A 16,983-nucleotide genomic window follows, 5' to 3' on the forward strand; every position below is an offset into this window, starting at 1 on the left:
CTTAAGGTCAAACATAGAATTATATAATCTGTGAATATTTCAAGTGCCTATAACGGGGGCGTGAAAAGCCTAGTCACGGACAGAGGAACAAACAAATCCTCATAATTTTATCGCGGTTTAATTTTAGATTTTAGTTCCCGACGTTACGATAAAATCCGTAAAAATAGTTTCATTTCAATGTCTAACATTCCCGTAAACCTAAGAAACCACTATATCCTCATAATTTTTAAGTTCCATTACTACACTATTAGGTCGGAACCCTGCACCTCTTCCAAAGTCCCACTTCTTCTCGATATTTTATTCTAATTTCAATTATAACTGACATACTACAACAAAATTACAACTAATACTGTTTTTTTAGTTCTATCATCAGCCTCGAAGTCCAGAGCAGACGGCGCTGGTGAAGGCTCCCAGAGGCAGGACGGACAATCGGACGGAGCCTCGAGCATAGCCCGCACAGACTCCCCTGACAACGATTCTGCCTTCAGTGACACTGTAAGCAATTGCATCGAAAATAAAATTAAAAATAAAAATGTATTCAATAAAAAGTTTAAATGCGAACTAATCAACGCGGCACAGGCGTATCCTCCTGAGTCTAGTAATATTTGTAAATTCGCAAATTTTTACGAATTAATTTGGATGTTTATCAAGTCCCTTTATAACCATCCTATCATCTTTCAGGTATCGATGCTATCCAGTGAATCTTCGGCGTCGAGTAGCACCAGCACCAAATGTAAAGCTTTGAAGTTGAACCTTCATCAGACACAAAAGGTAAGAAATATTTAGTTCGTGTATATTTTTATAATTTTAGTGTATATTATTGATAATAAAACTTAAATACAATGGACTGTAACTAGAGTGAAACAAAAAAAACCCCAATCTAAAATTATTTTTGGGATGGTCACAAAAAAAATGAAAATTTAAATATGCTGACATTTTTTCTGATAACTTTTATTATCACAGGGTGCAAGTTTCCAACAAAAGGCTGATAAAATAAAGTTAGCTCTAGAGCGCATGCGCGAAGCTAACATAAAGAAACTTTTTATAAAAGCGTTCTCTATGGACGGGTCCTCCAAAAGCCTGCTGGTTGACGAGAAAATGTCCTGCGGGTACGTGGCGAGGCTGCTGGCAGACAAGAACCACGTGTCTATGGAACCAAAGTGGGCGATTGTCGAACATTTGCCCGACCTCCACATGGGTAAGACTCATTGTTTTATTTACGTATTAATGACTCTCAGATACACTCCGACCGTAGCATCAACTCGAGCATGGTCTTACACCATCGGGTAGTGCAATAGCACAACTTAACTTTTGGCTAAACAATATTTTTAAAATTCTTCTTGTATATAGAACGAGTGTACGAAGACCACGAGATGCTAGTCGACAACTTAATGCTGTGGACAAGGGAATCTAAGAACAAAATCTTATTTGCTGAGCGCCCTGACAAGATATCCCTGTTTCAAACTCCGGAAAAGTTCTTACTGACTGAAGACGACAGAGGTGAGCTCAAATATTATGAATTATGTTGGTAAGAAATAAAATTAGTAATGTTGAATTAGTCTGACCATCGGACAATAGAATGAAAAAAATGCTCAGAGAATAAAAGACCGAATATTAAAAACAATTTGTTTCATGATACAGGCTGGTCCAGCGAACATGATGAGCATTCAAGACAAGTCATCATAGAAGAGTTCTTCGGCCAGAGCGGCGGTACCACGAGCACCATTCCCTCCGTGTCAGGTCACCCCGTGCCTCCCATGGAGGGACCACTGTATCTCAAAAATGATGCTAAAAAGGGTTGGAAGAAAATATACTGCGTCTTACGACCGTCCGGTTAGTAAACATAAACGACAGGCTGTGCTGTGTGGCCACACTTTACGTTTTCGATTTTACATAAGCAAAGCGAATATGCAAATGCGAATCTATTATTTAAATACCGTTTACCTTATTTTAAATACCTTTTCATTTGCCATTCATATAGGACTGTACTACTCGCCCAAGGATAAAGTGAAAACTTTGAAAGAACTAGTCTGCTTGGCGACTTTCGACACTAACGAGGTGTACATAGGGTTGAATTGGAAGAAGAAGTACAAGTCTCCGACCGACCACTGCTTCGCGATCAAGCACCCGCGTCTGCAGCAACCAAAGAGTGTTAAGTTTATTAAGTTTCTATGCGCTGACGACCAGCGCACTCTCGAGAGATGGGTGACTGCGATGCGTATAGCAAAGGTAAGCAAATATAAAACGACTGTTCACTTTCCTGCTAAAAGTCTCTCGTAAAAAGTCCATTAAAAATTTTGCACGAAAATAAAACGAGCTAAAAGATTTTTGGCTGCAATAACCTGCAGGTCGTATTTGATTACCGTTCGCACTTGTAATATAGTTACGCTCTCGGCAACATGGGGAGGGGGGATAAATAAGTTATCGAAACTGCAACGCAATGTAATTTGCGGAGCAAGAGAGGACGCGACCGTCGGTACACGAAAATGTACTGAAATGCACACGTGATGTAATTATACTCCGATGATGATTAATTGAAGTGGTTTTACGGGGAAATGTTTTCAGTAAAGTGGTACCTATTTGAGATACCTACGTGTATTGTAAATTATTATGTTCTTATAATATCAAATGATGGACAGGGATATCCGCTGTGTGCGTGCTATTAACAGAGTTTATTTTAATTAAAGCTTTAATGTGTAACAACTGAAAGCTATATTAGTACTGCGTCGCACCGTTTTTGTGAAGGCACAAAATTAAATTAAAAATGTAAATATTAATTATATGTTACATGAATCAATTACGCTTTTGAACACATTGTCAATATTTAAAGTATCTTATTATTATCTATATAGAGTAAACCAATAAGTTTGTTTTGTTCTGTTAGCATGGAAGGCAGCTACTAGAGAACTACCGCTCTCTCGTCGAAGAACTTACTCAGGAGGACTTGGACCACCTCGCTCACGCTCGCTCCTGTTCTGTAAGTTTGAAAATTGTTCTTTGCACACTAGTGTAATAAACAAGAAGTCAATAACATAAAAAAAAGAATTAAAGGCAACCAAATAATCAAAAGTCATTCATCATTCAATTAGATTTCTTTGTTTTAAAAAGATGTGACAAGATTTTACTGGTTTTTTTTTCAGATCACCTCAATACCGACTAAGACTAACGGCATGCCGCCAGTTGGAATCAATAGCCCTGCCCAGTCCACCTCAAGCAACGTCAGTGTTGCCAATTCTGATATTAGCAGTGGCAGGTTGGTAACTCAAAAGAGATGTTTATTCTAATTCTATAATAGCTACTGCTAATTTGTGGCAACATTTAACAATTTTTGTAATTAAACTTAACGCATTTAAAATAAAATGTGCTAATATTAGTGTTGCCACAGATAAACCTGTAATTTTTGTTTTATTTAAAAAGAAATGACTATTTGTGATTATTGTTTTTTTGTTGTTTTAATATCTATGCACAGCTATGCGCTAATGTCCATAAAAATAATGTACAGAATATATGTGAATGTGTTTTGTAAAATGCGAATTTTTATTTTCTGTGACAAATTTGTTTACTGGTGTACTTGTTGTTATTTCTATTTTGAAGACAGATTCTTTTGATTTTCTTTTCAAACAAATGTGATGTTTACAATTAATTTGTGCAGACACTCGCGCGCATCGTCGTCAAGTTCGAGCGGATGTCTCTCCGACGGCGGCACCGCTTCCGAAAGTGCTTTCGACTGCGAGTTCCCCATGGGTAATAATAATAACTAATATTATCCAAATTAATAAACAACCGAATTTCCTATAAGTATCTTTAATATTGCTGTAACTAAGAGAGACCTAGTTACCTATTGTTAAAAGTAGGTCTTAAATCATATCTTCCACATTATACTCGACTGTATGTAGTACTGTAGCAAAGTAGGTGAAGGTGAATTATGTCACGTTAAATTACAGGTACAATAAAGAGGAAGCCATCAATGAAGCCCAATATTCCGTTGACTTGGATGACGCGTCAGTTGAAGGAGATGGTGGAGAAAGGCGGGGACTGCGGGGCGGAGGACGAGGGCGGCGGCGACAGTGGCACGCTGACGCGGCGCCCGCGACCCACTCGTGATGACTCCACGCTCAAGCGCCACCATACTATTGGTAACTATCCTACATGTACGAAAAGCCAGGGCTTACACCCCATAGAGTCGAGTTGACACTATGGAACTCGACACTAGCGCTTATTCCTCCAGTGGCGCGAGTAGGAACTTCGCTCGATCTATAGTAGAAGCTATAGTTTGTTGATAGATCAATTAACGTTGCATACCTATTATAAACCCTAGTATAATGTACAATTTCTGTCATTTAACTAGACCGTAAAACAATTCAATTTAGTTTATTTTCAGAACAGCCAGTCCTAATACACTCATTATTTTTATAGATACATCGGAGCAAGTCGTATATTCAACGGCGACAAATCCCCGCTTGAGTGGCACTGGCAGCCCTGTCCATCGCGACCCGCCCTCACCCACATACGGCCACTACGAGAGCATTCCTCGCGACACCTTGTACCGCAACAGTTCCAGCGACACAGGCTCGGCACTCTACGGGTACACCACTATATATGACAAAGCACCGAGAGCACCGGTCGTCAGCACTCTCGAGGACCTGCCGCCGCCACCGCCTCCCACAGAAGACGTGACGGATGCCATGTTCTGTTCGACGCTGAGCCTGGACTCGCTGCCGCCGCCGCCGCCACCGCTTGAGCCCATCGAGGACCTGTCAGGCTCGCAGCTAAGCCTGCCGCCGCCGCCACCCGAGCACGCTATCGAGGCGGCCGCCGCCGCCGCTGCCGCCGCAGGCCGCGTGCACGACATCGTTACGCAGCTCACCGCGCACCAGAGTGAGCAGGCAGCCCGCGCTGGTCAAGCCAAGGTCACGCTGCGGAACCCCGATCAGAGCCGAACCTTCCCGCGCCAGCCCTCTCTAGACAGCGTGCACTCGGAAGCCTCTCGAACTTCGTCTCTACATTCGGATAAAAGTATCTACGGCCAGCAGAATGTGGCGTATGGCGCGTGTCTCGCCGAACTTCAAATCAAAAAACTTAGCAACGGCAGCCCTTCGATTCAGAAGAAACTAAACACCGAACCTGGTAAAGAACGCACCGGCTCAATAAAGAAAGTGAACTTTGCCGACGATCTACCCACCTGTTCAGATAGCAAAAAAAATAAGAAAATATCCTTCAATTTAAAAGAGCAGCCCCCACTATCACCTCGTAAGCCACCGCCACCGAAGCGTAACGAGAGTACGAAACTATCGTCACCAAAGAAACTAGCCGATTCAAACAGTAATCCCCCAAAGGAGTTTCTAAGAGACTTACAAAGAGTGATGAGAAAAAAATGGCAGGTGGCCCAAAAATGTAAATTAGAGCCTGCCACGACGCCACATGAGGTTCTCGGGTTCAGAGAGTATCCGCTGTCTGAGGATTATAAAGAGACGAGTGTATCGATGTGGGTGCAAGAGCACTACGGTGGGGTAGTGGAGGATCCGTTCTACGAAAACGTGTTCGGGCGCGAGCCACCGCCGAGGCGCGAGGAGCCCAAGCCCATCAAGAAGCGCCCGCCGCCCGCGCCGCCGCGCCGCAGCGAGTCCACGCACCTCTCCACGCATCCGCTCTCCTCCGCGCCGCAGCCCACCGTCTGAACAGGCGCGCGCCGCACCACGCGATATCACTCCCGGAATTACACAAGTTATACTATATAATGGCTTCATAGTACGTCATACGTGCTTATTATGAACTCTGTACGTTGTTATAACAATGAAATGCCAACTTAAATCTGGACACCATAATAGTCTAAATCGCGTTTACTAATTGAAACGTAACTTTAAATAATAGCTCTCGGGCGTTATGAAAACGGAAATGAGCATTTTTAGGTACATTATTTTTAATGAATATGCTAACCTAAGCATAATGTGTGCACAGCGTGCTTTTCGAAAAAATGACCAATCTCGATAAATTGTTATAATTTTGTAGGCAGTAAAATTTATAGGAATCAGAATGGGGTGCTATTTTGGAAAGGTATACTAAGGTGTGTCGGTTGAAGTTTTTGCAAGTTCACTTGCAACAAAAATTAGGCCAAATTTTATGTTCATCCAATAGTTAATTCTAAATTTAGTAAAAAAATATTGAATAAATAAAGCTACACGAACATGCTAGTTTAGTGCGCCTTTATGACTATCTATTTGCCTGTGAACTTGCAGAATATATTTATTGCAAGAGTTGGAGTTTTGTCAATTTTATGTTATGTTCCTAGTTAATTATTGTCTGTTATATTATTAAACTCGGGGCAATTTATGTATAGAGATATTAATGTAGGGTGGTCTTTTGTGAATTTAGTCACGAATAAAGCATATTTAAACCTGCTATACCTGAAGGCTTTAGAAAATATGTTTTGTATTAAAATAGTAGACGTTTGCGTTAACATAACATTAGTTTAACGGAAGTGAGTTGTTTTATAGCACAGCCATAATGCCACTCAATGTAACTGAGAAATCAAACGACTAAGGAGTGTAGGGAATACTTATCTTGTGTGTGCCATAAGTTTGATTTCGTCACTTTGATGTTAGTGCAATTCTTAATTTGTTCAAGTCAAGGAAACTATCTTAGGGTATTGGATGATTGGGCAAGGCCGGTGGATGTATTCACTTAACATGTTTGAAGTTTGATATGTACTTGAGTACTGCGCCGAGTCTTGTAAGTGTTAGGCGGGAAGAGAGGGACAAAATGAAAAATATACAGAACTCCAATGTGTCTGATCTCACTGTACCATCAGTAAGCGTTATTATTATGTTTGGGCTGTGATTATGTCGTGACTGGTTTATTTTCTGAATACAATATTTTATCATATGACGGCGGTAAAATAATTGAGACTTATATGCTAAAAACTATTAATAAAATTGTAAATAATCTTAATTATATTACTACCATTGTATAATATCAACAGACAAATATTGTGTAAATTGTTTTATATTTTCTACAACAATTGATCTTGGTGTAGCTATTAAATTAAGCTTTGAATACCTGACTAGATTTAGTAATTTAACGATAAAATTGATTTTCTTTGTTATAATTTTATTTAAATCTGTTGAGCGGAGACAGAGTAATGTAAATATATGATAAAAGTTATGAGGCCTTAATATTATTGATAATTATCGTGAACGTCGTATCTTCTGCCTGCTGATGGTAAGAGCTACCTACTTATCAACTCTAAATTAAAGAATTTAAGAATTCGAACCGCCGTAGTGCTGCCAACCCAATTGTTCAACTGCCAAGCTAAACGAATCTCCATAAAATATAAAGTTTAAATCTAATTTTGTTTTAATAAACCATACTCCACTATACGTGTGATGAGATACCTACAAAAAGAAGTCAAAGATGAGGACCTACTAACAATACATGAAACTTTTGTACCTAAATTTATAAACATAGGTTACGGGAACATTTTACTCTGTCTTTGCTCACAGTACATTTAGATTAACTGATTTAAATATAGACGCTGATTCATTAAATGATTACTTAAAAGATTACTTAAAACATTGCATTCCTTCGTGCTTAGTTTCTTTTGTGTGTGCGATATTTATTTTGAATGGATTTTCATAATGAAATAAAACTGCAGTCCTCCTGCATCAACGTACCTATTGATATAATTAACTGATTGCGTACACAGATAAAATATACCAAATTTGTATAAGCGAAACTACATGATATCACGACTGTTTTTATACTGGATATAATTGTAATTCCATGAACTAAAATCCATCCAAATACACATTCGGATTACAAAGACTGAAAATATGAAATAAAGATCCGATATTGACAATAAGCTTGCGTCCAATTGTGGTCCGGAATATTTGAAAATACTACCGTCTTAAAATTTGCTAAATGTCAATATTACCGCGAAATATAATGGGATATTATAATCATAATGAAAATGTATATGAACAGGGTTTATGGTGAATAGAACTTCAATGAACGCGTTATTTTATGATGCGGCTGTCACATAAAACGCATTGAGCCCATAGCACAGATTCGGTTATCACAGATATTACAATGAAATAAATTTCGATGTTACGAGTAACTTTGAAATTATTATCTATCCTTAGCTTCGTAGTCGGGGCTCTGTAAGTCTGCAACACTAAAATGTACTTCAAACAAAACTGTCATTGATGTATTAGCGGACAATTTCGAGTCCATATAGTTTTGTGTTATCTCATCGATGTTTTAAATGTACCTCTATTAAGATTATCAGATTTAAAAGGTATTTGAAATTAAAGACTGCTGGTTAGTGTAGTTTGGAAAAGTACCAACTAAAATATCGATGATTCAACTTAATGTGGTTAGTTAATATAGTGAGCAATTTTGCTTTTGGTTAAAGACGTACATAATTATACATATTAATATGCCATTGCTTAATCGTCACGAATGGTTAGAAAATAAATTTAATACCGTAGCAAAATCGTACGTTAATGTTTGTGCATGTAAATTATTCTTGTGTAATATGTAATAGGTGTAATTTGAGAATTTATATAACTATGTATACCTTATTAATACATGACGTGGTGTTATTTCGACGTTCGTGTGTATCAATGTGGTGGATTTTACTAAAGTAACGTTTACTACTTCAAGTTTGTCTGTATGTATTATCCTTCTTGCTCTATGTGCCGTACGTCCCCCGCCGGGACTTTAAAATAACGATGAACATAAATAAGCACTTATTATTCGTTAATCTTGTATATATAATCTGATGCTAGTAGCTATAAATTGAGATTGTTTACAGCAAACGTATAATACGGGTTGTCTTCTCATAATTTCAACTTAATAACTAACGATGTATTTGAAAATGGTTTAGTAATCACTTTTCTGTAACGCATTTATTAGCATTCTTAATTAAATATGTTTAAATTGTACAGAACAAATTAATTGTAACATTAATTCTTTGTATATTTTTTCAAGTATAACAAAATTTCAAGAATTTCGACTATTATTTGAATATTTCTCGTTGATATTTTCCTGTAATTACAAAATCGTTTCTTCTTAAGTGATCTTGTAACCCCAACTTTAGTCTAGTAACACTGAATACAAGATGAGCTGTTTCAAGATTTTCATGCAAACCTATGTGGTTTAAGATAAAAATAAAAAAAATGGTTTGACAAGGTTTTAAATGTCAAATTTGGAGTTTTACTTTGTAATGAGTTGTATTCTTATACAAACATATTTTACATTAATATTTTGATTTTTCTTATTATTTTTATAATAATTTACCGGAAACCGCTTACACTGATCACTGCGAAATGAGTAAAAATATGGATATTATTGGAAAAGCAAGTGATTTTGAGATAAAACGCAGTACTGGAAAGAAGAAATCTGAAGGTAATGTAAAGTTGCAATCTAAACAAACATAATATACAAATAACCAACAGGAATGTCGTTTTACATCTTATGACAAAGAAGGCTTTTTAAACGTGTGATTACAAGGTACCAGTATAAAGAACTGCTAATTAACAACTTATATTTCAATGCTTCAGAGGACTGCAAATGTATCAAAGTGATCGGCCATTTAGAGAGTGTGCAATGGCAGTTGACTCCAAGAGATTATCGGCCGAGTCCTGGACCTCTAAGAATAGGCGACTGGTCGGAGAACCCTTACATTTGGCTTCATTATGTTGAAAGCTCAGATGGTATATTAGCTCCAGATGACGTGCTATTGTAAGATATGCTTTGTTCAAATATAAGTAGTTAGTCAAAACGAAATGCAAACGTAGCGTCTTCAAATCAGTCCCAATAAATTGTGCTATTGGCAACGACCGACGAATGAGTGGAAATTGGATTAAATTGGCACTATTCATATCATTCTTTGCATTTTTCCAACACAATAATGGGATATTTAGATGCCTACATGTTTATCAGGCACCGTGATTCTCGATACTACGATATAAATGAAGTGCAGCGATACTTTATGGCCAATGAACACTGTGAGCAAGTCCTCTTCACATACCAGTATCCGTATACAAAAATGCCGACACCGTTCGGCAATTACTTGTGGAGGGTCACCACCGCATACAAGTTGCATTCCCATCAGCATCGACGCCAAATACAAAGTGCACTGGAAATAACTTTGAAGGTATTACTTCATTTAATAATTATAAAGGTTTAAGTAGGAGCACACATCGGCAGGACAGCTTGTGTGGACCTGTGTCCCCTTGTACGACTTTAAGAAAGGACCGGGTTTCTTCCTAATAAGCTCTCCCGTTGTTGAAAACATATAGAGATAATAAAAAGATGGTATAAAAATGTGTTAAATTAATATGGACATGACAAGTAAGCACACAGTCTACATAAAACAAAATAAAATTAGTTTGATACAAACTACTTTTACATTAAAATTTGTTTGGGTCTTCATGAAACAATGCAACATTTCTTCACTAGTGGTTAAGATGGTTTAGAGTAAATGTTTGCAATTACGCCTGTTCCCCAGACAGCCAATACTTATTTATCTGTACCTTAACGTACATTGGATCGTATCACATATCCGACATTATTTATAACCAGTCTTCTCATTTTGTTCTAAACAGAAAATACTGGTAGCTCAGCTTCAAATGACTCGGATTATCATTCCTGATCGTCTTCTTAAGGTCGACCGTCTCGATTGCTTCAGAAGAAAGACATTTTTCAGTTTAGTTTACAGGATAATCAGGTGAGAATTCTTCTGTAATTAAGTAAGTATCTTTAAAGAAATTAGGGAACGGAAGCTTACGTACTTTTGGACACAAGCGTAGCAGACCCTCCTAGAGATAGACACAGAATGATCTTTATCGTGAATACTTGGTCGACTTCTGACAAAGGGAATTCGCACCTGGGAAATTCCTAAACGAGGTAAGATTTATGTAAGAGTGTTATGTAACAGAAAAAAGTAATAAATCCGGATACTATAAGTATTATAATTTGCCTGTTATGTCTACTCAGTTTAGACAAAGTGAATAAAGGTACATTAAATACAAAATTGATAGTATTGGGTCGACTTATTCCTACCCTACGTATAAAAGTTCGTTTATAGTTTTCAGGACCGTTTGCAATTAGTATCGTTTGAAAACCTTGGTTGCAAGAGGCTGGAGGGAGTTTCACTTATCCAAACATTAGCATGTTTTAACGCAGAAACGGTCAAATATCTGTTCCTGTGGAGATTTGTATTACCCAACGAAAATCCAATCCTAATTAATTATTCCTACATAACGGGTAAGATGATTTGAGTAAATTGTTTTGTTAGTAGGTACCCAGTTTATTTATTTGATGAACTGCACCTTTTTTATGATTTGGGGGACAGTCCGGGGCCGCAAATTATATAATTAAGTCAGACCTTTCCTAGCAGTAAGACAAATAGTTGTTAATGTACTAAATAGATCCCGGTGAATAGTCAGATTCAATGTTCCTTGTTCATATCACGAGATTCGTAATTTTCGCCAGTGCTGCATACCAAAGTAACAAAATAAGAATAAATCAATACTATCTATATCTATACTAATATATAAAGCTGAAGAGTTTGTTTGTTTGTTTGTTTGAACGCGCTAATCTCAGGAACTACTGGTTCGATTTGAAAAATTCTTTTTGTGTTGAATAGACCATTTATCAAGGAAGGCTATAGGCTATATAACATCACGCTGCGACTAATAGGAGCGAAGATATAATGGAAAATCTGGAAAAGACGGGGAAAATTCTAACCACGTGGACGAAGTCGCGGGCAACAGCTAGTCTAATATATAAAGCTGAAGAGTTTGTTTGTTTGAACGCGCCAATCTCAGGACCTGCTAGTTCAAATTGAAAAAATATTTTTGTATTGAATAGACCATTCATCGGGAAGGTTTTAGGCTATATACCATCACGCTGCAACTAATAGGCGCGAAGATACAATGGAAAATGTGGAAAAGACAGGGCAGGTATAAATCATAACTTATATCTTCTAACCACGCGGACGAAGTGGCAGGCAACAGCTAGTAGTAAAGATAAAACAACTTGAAATTCACTTTTTCATAAGTGAAGACTAGATAGAAACTAAAAAGTTGTCAAATAAAAATAAACAATGTTTATTCCACATACTTTACAATCTTAAGTATATTCAGTCCAATTTGGGCGATTCCTTTGGTGTTGATCCTTTAGATCCGCAACTATGTGCTCTCGGCATTATTGTAGTCGCTGTTGAGTTTTCGATATTTCTATACTGAAAATTAGGTAGATTTTTTCTAGCCGCCTCCACTGTGTCTCGAAGTCGATTAGCGCCTACAGAGGGCGCCACGCGGCCTTCATCCCGACATTCTTGGACGAGATTCTGCATTTCGTGTTCAGGTAGTGGAACGACAAGTTGCGCTGCCTTCTCCATGTGTCGCTTCAGCTCACTATCTACACGATGAAGCTTCTCTTTGCTAGAGTTCGTTCGCCATGGTCGTTTCGGATCTGCTCCACTTAGAAGCATACTCTCCGAATGAGCCTTCTTAGCGCTAGAAAATATAAACTGCGTTAGATTTGTGTGCAAAATATCTACCTTTGTGCATTGACTGTGATGTAGAATTCTGCCAGTGCAATGGATTAAGATTAAGGATTGTCTTTAAGAATACAGAAGTCGCTTTACTTGCCTATCCTTACACACTCTTCCATTCAACGATTATATTTTATTGGTTATTAAAAACTTCTGTCGTTGAGCATATTATGTGGGAAAGCAGTTATGTACATTTCGGTAATATTACTTAAGGGGGATTATTAAAAAAAAAACCTGATAGATAGAATTAAATGCACAACATACTCACAGTTTACCTTCTGTTAGTAATTCCTTTAACTTCTTTTCATTTTCCTCGAGTAATTTCTTGTCAACTTTGTAAGGATTCTCATTAAAATCATTCTCAAATTTGTCTTCACGACTTTCAGCTTCCACTTCATTACCAAACCTTTGGTGGAAGTCTTTCACAATCGCTGAACATCTTTCCGATAATTTAACTTCCGGCACTTCTAATCCTTGCAATAGTTTATTTATTTTGGACTTTTCTTCGTCGGTCGACATCGCGTCAGTTGACAAAGCTGTTTGTTGCTGTGACAACATTGTCTCCTAGACGACATCATCATGTCATACCTAATGGTTTACAATGAAGTTGTGTTTACCATAGTATTGAGTTTAGTGTATGCCACGTCGGAAAAGTAAGAGAACAACCCTCCTACGTAGACACCCATCATGCCGAGTAAAGTCGCACATGGTATTAGGAAACAAAACAGTTTGAAACTTGGACACAGAATCAGTAACGGAACACAATTGATCATTTTAAATTTTATGATTTTACTTTTATTTATAATTTTCGCTTTTTCCTTTTTTTACATGATAATTTAACAAGAAATTTTATATCAAATATCAATGTGACGTTATTTTGATGATGACATTTCCTCTCAAACTGTAGATTTTACGTTTATGTGTTTAACCTCTTTGATACCATTTAAAAATGTAGAATACCACAAAGATTGCATACCTAACTGACTTTAAAAACCGCCAAGAACAAGTTTGACTCGCGCACGAAGGGTTCCGTTACAGTGCCTATAAACCCCGTAAATACCTATGACTATTCTGTTTTATCTACCACGGGGCGAATAGCAGGAGGACAGACGGACACCGGAGTCTTTGTAGTGTCTTAAGATAAGCTTTGTAATTGGCGGAGTTTTACCCTTTGTGTAAAACCGAAAGTGATGACCAATAATCCAAAATATTGCAAAGCACTATCAGCAAATATTTCGAGGTACCTATAAAATAAACTAAAACTCAACTGCGGAGGGCACTACGACCGCAACGATCAGTCACATGTGCTTGTCGAGGTTCGCCTCTCTGCTTGCACGGAAATGTAAATCCGGAAAAAGATTGACCTTAAGGTTAAGTTCACATAAAAAATGTTAGACATGACCTAAAACCGTCGTTTCCTTCGGGTACTTTCGGTGTTAAATATAGATTGTTTAACGGGTATTTTTGATTTTAGGAAGTGGCCAGTATATTCCCAGACCAGATTCTAAAAATACTTTTATTCGGAGTCTTGGAGAATTGAGGAACTTGCGGTTACTTGCTATAGAGTACACATACATAGCTGACGGCACGGGAGTGGCCTTGTTATCTTTACTGCATATTTTGAAAAGGCCTCACTTCCGATTGCAGGTAAATAGGGTATTTTATTTATAGGGAATTGATTAAAGAGCATTTTTGTCATACAAAAATCTTTTCAGTTGATGTGCCGTGAATACCAGATTCCGGGACGAGCGGACCCCGCTCTTGGAGTTGGAGGTTACGACATACCTGACACGGCATGGCGCAGAGTCACTACGTCCTGTCCTGACCTATATTTACTCATGGCGTTCTGTTAGTTTTATTTATGCTATTTAGAATTGTTTTATAAGTTTTGTCTATGTAGCGAAGATAAGGAAGGATAAACAAAAGAAGTATGGGGACTAAAGAGCTAGATAATAGTCACTATTTCCTTTGTTGTTGTGTCGACTTATTCTGGAATATTTTAATGCACGGTTTTTAAATAGCCTTTTTATCAAATCAGTCATTGGAGTGTAGTTCCACTAAGTTTATCTTATACTTAGAAGTAATGCTTAGTATGTCGGAGTCATGAGGCAATGTAGCCAAATTGGGGTTGTGAGAGGGAACGTACCGTGTCGCTTCCACAACTACATTTAATTATTTTACTTGAATAGTTGAATTGATGGTGGAAGGTATACCAGGAGGTTCTCATCGAACTATTTCTATTCAACAGTTCGATCACGAAACTATGACGACATTCGGCGATTTCTGACACCAAGTATGCCTCTTCGTGAAATTCATCTACAATTTGGGATTGATCTGAGAGACCAGCAGCGACAGGACTCGGATCTCAGCTGTTTCATACGTTACCTGTCATACCGTTACGTTGACACGTTAGGTAGCTACAATAGTATTTTAGTACTGAGTACTTAATTAGCTTTACTCATTCAATAATTATAACCATATTTTTTTTCTAGTAACATTGAGTATCCACCAGTGGAGGTTTGTAACATTTCCTCTGCGTCGTATGCTTGAGCTTGTGCCGCGATTAGTGCGGTTTTATTACGTCGGCAGGGTCAAAGACGAGGAGGATCTGAGAAGTCTATTTTCATTCATAGCCTGTGGTGTTTGTGACAGTTAGTATTTTTGTTAGGTAGTGTTTTATAATATTACTTACAGATGTTGTGATGCGTAAATTGTTAGTAAGTAATTGACTGGAAATATATAACATCGGAATCTTTGGACAACGGCTAGCGAGCAATAATTTTTCTCTTTAACTGTTTTCAGGATTACAACAAGTGAAAATTCAAGTTGAAGATGACGAGGAGACACGAGTCTACTGGAAGAAGGCTATAGCAACGTTGACTGAAGAATTTAAAGATATTTTCAAATTGTTTAACATCAAATTTAATCTTGTCATCTACGAACACTGATTATGTAACGTAAGGTTAGGTTCTGGATAAATAAGCAACCATTTTAATTTACAAGCTACTTTTTATTCCTCGTGAGTACAATACAATGTCGAGTTCCCGCCTACAAACTAGTCGTTGATATATCTACTGATGAAATATTTATATGACATTTGTTAATCTTGGGCCTTAAAAATAACTCTAACACATTATACGTACCTGACATATATTATATAAAATATACATGTTTATCATACAGTATTATTCTAAAGCAATTTACAATAATATTCTTACAATACATAGTTATGTAAATTAAAACCAATATGAATTATACTATATTTTTATAAAAATCTAATTAACTCAAATTCTTCATCAAAATATGTCAAAATAGTGTCACACGCATCTCGCTATGTAAGTCGAGTCACATGCAGTTGCTTTGAAGTTACCCGGCGATTAGGCACCAATATATTCCAGTCAATGAAGGTGTTAGCGAAAATCGGTTAAATTGGATTTTCTCACTGCGTCGTTGTAAATAAACAACCAATGACCACATATACGCAGTGATCGCTGTACGTGTTACGTTTAATCTGTCTCGTACAACATTTTTCAATTGTATACACAGCATATACCAAAAACTTTAGAGCAGTATAATAATATAAAGCATTGTATAAATATTTGTGTGGTCGTGTTGATTGTCAATTGGTTTCCGCTTTAAAGCAAAAGCTTAATTTACTTGGGACTAACATAATTACCTATTTTATTCCTACATACTTAATTACCGCTCTATTGTCAATGAACCTGGACATTCTAGGCTCCTCTGCAATAAGATTGACGTATTAATTATGTATATATATATATATATAAATTGGTGTTTTCAAAATGGACTTCCGGTGGATGCTGTCGCCGACATTTTTTTATAGCTCGTCGTGGCAGCCCTGGGCAAATATTTTCATAAGATTTGAAGCTCTATTAACTAGTGTTTATTGTAAGTCTGCCAAGGCCATGATAATTGCACAGGCGCTTATAAATAGTACCTATTATAACACATGTTTAATAAAAATTCGTGACAGCTACATCAATGCCGGTCTGCAACTGTACCACCGTGATGAGCACGGTTACTCTGGCTGTCGGTATACTCTGAACATATTCAACAACGTATATTATGGTATCGAAAAATAATATTATTTTGCCTTCACAATTCCATTCAATTAGATCTTATCAGAAATCAGTAGAATCCATTTTATTTATTTGAGATTCTTGAAAAGCGGTTTGAAATAACAAGCACTATGTAGGTATGGTAAACCTAAAGAACACTTAAAGAAAATCCTAAACATTTAATCCTAAAATTACAGGTCGAGTACTTAGCTTAGTCAAAAATAGGTAAATTAAAATTGCGAATAGATGCTACTGTTCTACTTTTTCAAGGCTTGAACACTGCGTTATCAAATATAAGAAGGGAGATAAGCAGATATGAAAGAATAACCAGTTATACCTAAT

General features: G+C 37.2%; 3 protein-coding genes across 7 annotated transcripts in view; 2 read left to right on the forward strand and 1 right to left on the reverse strand.

Moving 5' to 3' along the window:
* Positions 1–7,346, forward strand: part of LOC113495642 (amyloid beta A4 precursor protein-binding family B member 1-interacting protein) — a 53,541-nt gene extending 46,195 nt beyond the window's left edge. For all 4 annotated transcript variants that reach the window (XM_026874481.1, XM_026874483.1, XM_026874482.1 and 1 more), the window contains 11 exons: positions 362–495; positions 682–771; positions 964–1,198; positions 1,351–1,500; positions 1,642–1,833; positions 1,982–2,229; positions 2,885–2,977; positions 3,141–3,253; positions 3,653–3,744; positions 3,945–4,136; positions 4,417–7,346. In XM_026874481.1, coding sequence (XP_026730282.1) covers positions 362–495; positions 682–771; positions 964–1,198; positions 1,351–1,500; positions 1,642–1,833; positions 1,982–2,229; positions 2,885–2,977; positions 3,141–3,253; positions 3,653–3,744; positions 3,945–4,136; positions 4,417–5,678 — 2,801 coding nt within the window. In that variant the 3' untranslated portion in view covers positions 5,679–7,346. The remainder of the gene's footprint in view (positions 1–361; positions 496–681; positions 772–963; positions 1,199–1,350; positions 1,501–1,641; positions 1,834–1,981; positions 2,230–2,884; positions 2,978–3,140; positions 3,254–3,652; positions 3,745–3,944; positions 4,137–4,416) is intronic.
* Positions 7,347–8,711: 1,365 nt separating this feature from the next.
* LOC113495643 lies at positions 8,712–15,561 on the forward strand. Of its 2 annotated transcripts, none has more exons than XR_003400748.1 (10): positions 8,712–9,405; positions 9,561–9,741; positions 9,943–10,156; positions 10,608–10,729; positions 11,090–11,268; positions 14,037–14,209; positions 14,278–14,410; positions 14,811–14,975; positions 15,055–15,279; positions 15,365–15,456. XR_003400748.1 is itself a non-coding variant. In XM_026874485.1 (10 exons), the coding sequence occupies exons 1-10, from the start codon at positions 9,327–9,329 to the stop codon at positions 15,508–15,510; spliced, it is 1,551 nt and encodes a 516-aa protein (XP_026730286.1). In that variant the 5' UTR covers positions 8,712–9,326; the 3' UTR covers positions 15,511–15,561. The 2 variants fall into 2 exon arrangements, 1 of the variants encoding a protein (XP_026730286.1); XM_026874485.1 differs by having other exon boundaries at positions 15,055–15,213; positions 15,365–15,561.
* On the reverse strand, positions 12,090–13,476 carry LOC113495644. Its single transcript, XM_026874486.1, has 2 exons — positions 12,831–13,476; positions 12,090–12,524 (listed from the first exon to the last, which is right to left on the reverse strand). Exons 1-2 carry the CDS (start codon positions 13,118–13,120, stop codon positions 12,146–12,148), a joined length of 669 nt encoding a protein of 222 aa, XP_026730287.1. The 5' UTR covers positions 13,121–13,476; the 3' UTR covers positions 12,090–12,145.
* Positions 15,562–16,983: the final 1,422 nt, after the last annotated feature.

The sequence above is a fragment of the Trichoplusia ni genome, chromosome 7 (assembly GCF_003590095.1).
Source record: "Trichoplusia ni isolate ovarian cell line Hi5 chromosome 7, tn1, whole genome shotgun sequence".
Lineage (NCBI taxonomy): Eukaryota > Metazoa > Arthropoda > Insecta > Lepidoptera > Noctuidae > Trichoplusia > Trichoplusia ni.

Coding starts and splice junctions, on each gene's coding strand:
- LOC113495643 (XM_026874485.1), top strand. CDS start 9,327: ATGAGTAAAAATATGGATATTATTGGAAAAGCAAGTGATTTTGAGATA. Junction 14,976..15,054: donor CCGTTACGTTGACACGTTAG/GTAGCTACAATA, acceptor TTTTTTTTCTAG/TAACATTGAGTATCCACCAG. Junction 15,214..15,364: donor AGCCTGTGGTGTTTGTGACA/GTTAGTATTTTT, acceptor AACTGTTTTCAG/GATTACAACAAGTGAAAATT.
- LOC113495644 (XM_026874486.1), bottom strand. CDS start 13,120: ATGTTGTCACAGCAACAAACAGCTTTGTCAACTGACGCGATGTCGACC. Junction 12,525..12,830: donor TTACTAACAGAAGGTAAACT/GTGAGTATGTTG, acceptor TATATTTTCTAG/CGCTAAGAAGGCTCATTCGG.